At 32.9% G+C, this 6,723-nt stretch overlaps 1 protein-coding gene across 1 annotated transcript in view; it reads right to left on the reverse strand.

The window, feature by feature from the left end:
• Positions 1 to 1,208: 1,208 nt before the first annotated feature.
• LOC100185996 (ankyrin repeat and SAM domain-containing protein 3) overlaps positions 1,209 to 6,723 on the reverse strand; it is an 11,198-nt gene continuing 5,683 nt past the window's right edge. The window contains exons 7-14 of the mRNA XM_002129070.5: positions 5,468 to 5,617; positions 5,002 to 5,066; positions 4,395 to 4,519; positions 3,598 to 3,739; positions 2,668 to 2,840; positions 2,402 to 2,462; positions 1,887 to 1,954; positions 1,209 to 1,430 (exon numbers count right to left, since the gene is read on the reverse strand). Coding sequence (XP_002129106.1) covers positions 1,340 to 1,430; positions 1,887 to 1,954; positions 2,402 to 2,462; positions 2,668 to 2,840; positions 3,598 to 3,739; positions 4,395 to 4,519; positions 5,002 to 5,066; positions 5,468 to 5,617 — 875 coding nt within the window. The 3' untranslated portion in view covers positions 1,209 to 1,339. The remainder of the gene's footprint in view (positions 1,431 to 1,886; positions 1,955 to 2,401; positions 2,463 to 2,667; positions 2,841 to 3,597; positions 3,740 to 4,394; positions 4,520 to 5,001; positions 5,067 to 5,467; positions 5,618 to 6,723) is intronic.

Raw genomic sequence — 6,723 nt, forward strand, 5'->3', positions numbered from 1 at the left:
AAACAAAAAGTGTCCCATCTTCCCCCATTCTACTCTATGTTTTAAATAAACGGGGACGTTTAATCTGCCGAAGAAAATTTTTTTATGTCATGTGTATATTGAAACGGTTCACATCTTGGCTCACAGTTATGAAATATTGATAATACTCTTCATAAAACTTGGCTTGCGTGTATTGAAATAAATATTCTCGCGTGGCGGGGCAAAGTTGATACGGGTGTTGTGTTTAACACATATCAGGCGTGCGTACCAGTTAACACATATATGACTTTGTGGAGGATTTATATATATAGAGTAGGGTGGGGAAAGACGGGACACTTTTAGTACATAATATCTAAATATTTTGATTGTGTTTTAAACAATTAACAATGGTATATGGGAGTCGTAAAGATACGGTTTTATAATTCTTTGAACGTTCTTTGTTTACTACCAAATGGCACGAGAAAATAAAAAAGTGTCCCATCTTCCCCATCCTACTATATAGTGGGGTGGGGAAAGATAGGACATTTTTTTGCTCTATTTTCTCGTTCCATTGGGTAGTAAACAAAGAAAAGTTGTCAAAACAAAACTTTGAATCTGATTTTGTATTCAGGCAACGAGTAAAAACGATCGTTGTATTTGGTCGCATGTTAGGTAAGACAGTGGCAATAAACGAACGAAAATCATAATCGGAACAGAAAACGTCATTTCTTTATATTGAAGTCTTGGATTAAAAGGTCAGTAACGTTTTGGAAACTTAGCGGCAAAAAAATAAAACCGTTTTTTTGCGGTTATTGTACTTAATTTTTGGCACAAATTTTTTTTTAGCGAAATTGAAAAATAAATGAAAAAATTCTGGGAGTTGTGAAAAAATCTGGAGAAGGGTTAATATGATTGGGTTTTAACCGCTGTTTTTATATAAAAACGTCTGAATTGAGTGAAAGTACAGAATATATCTTTCAGACGAGTGATAATTGTGTGTAATGTCCACAACGACGGTAACTTAAGAGCAATACGCAGAGAAACAGGTAAAATATTAACTTTCAGGCTTTTTGTGTGGGGGTTGGAGCACCCCGAACCCATTAAAATGGGTTCAACAGGTTACCCAAAGGGGTTAATTGCCTAGGGGTACCAAAGGGGGCAGCGTAGTAACTTGGCACAACTTGGCACAGTAGAACCAGTATTATACAAGCATGAGACACCTTGAACACCAAGATTTTGATGATTTTGACTTTTTTTTCGAGAAATCTATGTTAAAAGCTACAACCGTGGCCAAAGCAAAAATGGTAGCTTCATTTAAAAAATTAAATGGAAAATTTTTTTCCGCAAAGAGGTTACAAATTTTTAATTTTTTTTCTTTATTTCATCCCCGGTCTTTTCTCTCTGCGTTGAAGTTCTGGGGCCGATTGGAAGATGATCTTTGGAGGATGCTCTGCATCTTCATCATGTACTCCCTGTGATCATGGAGGATCAAAATTTAAACTAGCCGAAAAACATTGCGCAGCACTGGAAAATATCATCTGACAGCATTTTTTTACTATTCGGTACAATTTAATTTTTGTTTTGAAAATTTTTTTTGGGGGCAACACTAATTATTTTTATAGGCAACACTGCGATTTTAAGTTACCTTAGATCAAAGTTTAAATTACCAAAAAATATTGCGCAGCACTGGAAAACGCCAACTAGCAGCATTTTTTACTACCAGCCACATTATATTTTTTGTTTTTAAATTTTATTTTTTTAGGTAACACTAATTTTTTACTACCAAGCACAAAATAATTTTTGTTTTGAAAATTTGTTTTTTAGGCAACACTACTTTTTTACTACCAAGCACAAAATAATTTTTGTTTTAAAAAATTATTTTTTAGGCAACACTGATTTTTTTATAGGCAACACGGAGATAATGTTACCTTGCATGGTGAAATGAAGTCTCCACCTCATGTAAGGACTTTGATACATCAGCTTTATTATCTTGGATCTATGGAATGCATTAGGTAAGTAAATGAATTAAATTAAATATGTACGTGTGGCCGGTATAGAGACAGTTGTTATAACACGGGTGTTCTGTTTCATACACCTCGTGCCAGCTTATGAGTTAACACGTATGTAACTTTGTGGGTGTTTTTGTAAATTTTACCATATTTTAATGTGGCAACGACAGTTGCTATAACACTGGTGTTCTGTTTCATAGACCCTGTGTCAGCTTCTAAGTTAACACGTATGTAACTTTGTGGGCACTTATTTTCCCCATTTTTTTAATGTTTTGCTGACAATTTTAGACAACCCATTAGTGACTACTGGGTTGGAGCAATTTACATTAATTGTCTTGCCCAAGGACACATACACAATGGTAGCAGCATTGAGCCTTGAACTGACAACCACTGTGCCATGGTATTGTGTTGAAATGTTGGTATTATAATGTTACCTGTCTTTGGCTGTTTGGTTTTCGATTTTGGTGAGATTTTTCTGAGTGATGAAACTGCATTCTATGAAATATTGTGCATGTTATGGTTGAATTACATGTATTTTCCAAATGCTTTACCACATAATGTGTGAAACATGGGGTGGAATTTACACCCAACACCCCATACTTTACCCCACAATGTGTAAACATGATGCAAAAAAAGGCAAAAAAGTAACATGACGCAAAAAAACAAACGCAAAAAAATAAAAAAAAATAAAATAACTCACCTTGCATGATCTAACGCTTGCGCAATCCTCAGATAGGAATTTGAAGATTTTTCAGCGAGCCTCAACAACGACGACCACATTTCTTTATGTTCCATCAAAACACTCTCAGTGACTTTACGCAACTCGCGTTCTTGTGCAACTTGTGATTTTAATTCTTCTTTCTCTTCTTGGTTCTATGGCACAAAGCACAAAAAATAGGAAATACGAAACAAAAATTGGAAAATTGGAAACAAAAGTTGGAAATATGGAACAAAAATTTAAAAATTGGAAACAAAATCTGGAAATTAGGAAACAAAAATGAAAAACTGTTTTGGAATTAGTGAGAAGAATTTAACAGGTGGGCACATATTGTATAATTTTATTTCAGAAGGAATTTGTTTTTTCTCATGCGGCAGGTCATTGACTGTTATTATGCGCATACGAGTTAACTTTGTATGTGACTGGGTTATAATTTTCAGATAGGTGTCTTGCCCAAGGACACACCTCATAATGGTACCAGCACAAGGTCCCATTATTCCCTTGTTTAGAATAGAGTAGACATCCCAATATGCAACACGCCAGGCGAGCTGGGGCCTGGTATATAGGGCACAGTTGGCCCACTATTACAACATTATTATTATTCAGGTTCTTCATAAAAGAATTCTTAACATAAAAGTTTAAAAAAAGAGTATATATTATATAGTAGCGTGGGGAAGATGGGACACCTTTAGCACATAATATCCAAATATCCTGATTGTGTTTTAAACGATTAACAATGGTCTATGGGAGTAGTGAGGATATAGTTTTATAATTCTTTAAATTTTCTTTGCTAACCACTAAATGGGACGAGAAAATAGAAGAAAAAGGTGTCCCATTTTTCCCCACTCTACTGTATGTTTAGTATGCTAATTTTTAACAGTGTAATTTATGCTGCATGCATTTACATCCCACCTCTTTCAACTTTACTTGCAGCCTTTGTTGTTTAGCATTTAACGCATCAGCATAAGCGGACTCTATTCTGTCTAAATGGACTTGTATACCACTCGTTAATCGTGCGATGCAAGAAACCATTCGCCGACGTGGACCAAATAACCTTTCAAGGTAAATTAGGGTGTTAGGTTTATGGAGCATGCATTTTATTACATTTAACAGTGCATACTAATGTATGTATTGCACATAAAAAGACAGACTGTTGAAACTTAACAGTGAATATTTGGTATTTAATTATTTTTCTTTGTGGGTAAGGTCAATGACCTGGGATTTAGGCCAGATTTGGCTCATTACCCCAATACCCAAGGCCAGGGATTTAGGCCAGATTCGGCAGGTTACTCCAACACCCCGGGATTTAGGCCAGATTCGGCCCATTACCCCAACACTCAGGGATTTAGGCCAGATTTGGCCCATTACCCCAACACTCAGGAATTTAGGCCAGATTTAGCCCATTACCCCAACACCCAGGGATTTAGGCCAGATTCGGCAGGTTACTCCAAGTCTCCAACACCCCGGGATTTAAGCCAGATTTGGCACATTACCCCAACACCCGGAAAGCCCATTTAAGTCTTTCATGCGACCGGTGCCGCGACACCGCATTGCAGTCAGATGCGTAATTGGTACTTGAATAAGCTAAGTGTGCCCGTTGCAGATATATGCAAGTGTTTTATACACACCTCGTGCCCTCTTACAAGTTAGAGTTACCACATATGTAACTTTGTGGGTAATTACTATTTTCTTTTTTTTTTACAACTTACGTGATTCCGATTTCTTTTAAATCTTCCTCAGTAAGAGAGAGGAAGATCCGAAGATCGATGTCCTGTTTCTGGAAGATAGGAAGATGTTTGCTGCATCCAATGTCGTGCAACAAGGACTCAAGATCCTGTAGATAAAAAGTAAAACTTTCATTTTTTATATTTCGGGGGGAAAAGTGAAAATTCGAACTTTTCAAATTTTTAGGAAAAAAGTAAAAATTGTTTTTTTATTTCAATTTTGAAAAAAAAGCGATTTTATTTTCAATTTTGAAAAAAAAAGTAATTTTTACAGAAAACTTATGAAAAAAAACAGACACAGAAAAAAAGAATAGTTATTTCAAAAACGTTTTTAAATGTAAACAATTAAAAATTTTTATAAAACAAAATAATACATAATGAGCTGTTTATAATAGAAAAAAATGAAAAAAACAGACACACAAAAAATGAATTGTAATTTCAAAAACAATTTTTAATGTAAACAGCTTAATATTTTTATAAAACGAAGTTATGCATAAATAAAAAAGCAGAAACACAGTATCCATGCAGTACATTGCATTAACAACACAGCCATGCGATGCGATGTGATCATGAGAAGGAAGATATATATTACCTTAGGGCCCTCCCATGGTGGTTGTCGTGTATCCTCATTTAAGTGTGGAGGATTGTCTTGTAAAACTGAAACATGCAAAAGGCAGGAACATAAACAAACCAAAACAACTAAAAAATATAAAATATTAACAACAACAAAAAAAATGGCAACAATATAAACGAACAAAAACAACTTAAAATATCAACAACAACAAAAAAACCTGAAGTCCAAAAAGAATAATTTGGTTGTAAACTTGCAATACGACTTTTGTGTATATAGTAACATGCATAAAAACAAATTTAAAAATATTAACAAACAAATACAACAAGACAGTAAACTTCAGATAAAAATTGGAATAAATTTAATATAAATTAACAAAATTCTAACCAATAACTTAGTCGTATGAATGCTTGAACAAAAAAATATGTTAAACAAAAATAAAATATAAATTTGTACGGGTGAATGGTAAAACAAAAGGGTAACTTACAGTGGGGTACTGTGGAGTGGGGGTGAGGTTTTCCGTCTGCCCCTAACCCCGTCATTTGCGCAAAAGCTTTCGGCCCAGCGTGGATTCGTGGACCAGATTGTCCACAGTTATTGTCTTTTGACGATTTTCCATTTTTGTGGTTAACGTATCCTGAACAAATTTTTTACTATTTAATATTTTGGTTTTAAAAAAAATGTTTTTGAGCAATTTATAATATTTTATAAAATATTCTCAACAAAGTTTTTAAACTCTTCCATTAAAATTTTGTTGATTTTCCATTTTTTGTGGTTTACATATCCTGAACAAATTTTTACTATTCATATTTTGTTTTAAAAAAAAAATATTTTTTTGAGTAATTTATAATATATATATAAAATATTCTAAACAAAGTTTTCAAACTTTTCCCAATAACATTTTGTTTTAGAAAAAAACATTTTTGGATAATTTATAAAATAAAAATATCTTAAACAAAGTTTTAGCATTACTATTTTGTTTAAAAAAAATATTTTGAGTAAAATATAATATAAAATGTCCTAAACACCGTTCTACCAGGAACAAAATATTTTATAACAAAATATATTAGTAATATTTAAATTAGTATTAGAATATTTAATTAGTACTATTTGTGAACTAAATATATAGTAGGGTGGAGGAGGATGGGACACCTTTTCATTCTATTTTCTCATCCCATTTGTTAGTAAACAAAAAACATTCAAAGATTTATGAAACCGTATCCTTACGACTTTAATAGACTGTTGTTAATTGTTTAAAACACGATCAGGATGTTTGGATATTATGTGTTATAGGTGTCCCATCTTCCCCCACCCTACTGTACATTAAAAACTGTGGTCTTATTTATAATATTTAATAAGTAATATTGGAGAACTAAACACATTAAAAAATTGTTCAGGGTATAATATTCAAATTAATTTAATTAGTAATGTAAGTGAACAGTGGTGCAGACAGAAAAAAATAAAGCAGGGTTTTAATCAAAAAATTTGTAAAAAAAAATAATTTTTTTTTCAATTTTTTTTTCAAATTATTTTCTTAATTATTATTTTTTTTGGTTTAAAAGGGGAAGGTCGCGACCCCCTAAACCCCCCTGGCTGCGCCACTGTTAGTGAACAAAAAATACTGAACAATTTAAAATATTTAATTAGTTAATAGTAATATTTGTGAATTAGGTTTTGGTTGGGTACTACAGTTTAAAGTTTTGTTTAACAATGTCATTTTTTATGCCATTTTTTTTATGTCAT

Source organism: Ciona intestinalis, unplaced genomic scaffold (assembly GCF_000224145.3).
Source record: "Ciona intestinalis unplaced genomic scaffold, KH HT000076.2, whole genome shotgun sequence".
In the NCBI taxonomy this organism is placed as follows: domain Eukaryota; kingdom Metazoa; phylum Chordata; class Ascidiacea; order Phlebobranchia; family Cionidae; genus Ciona; species Ciona intestinalis.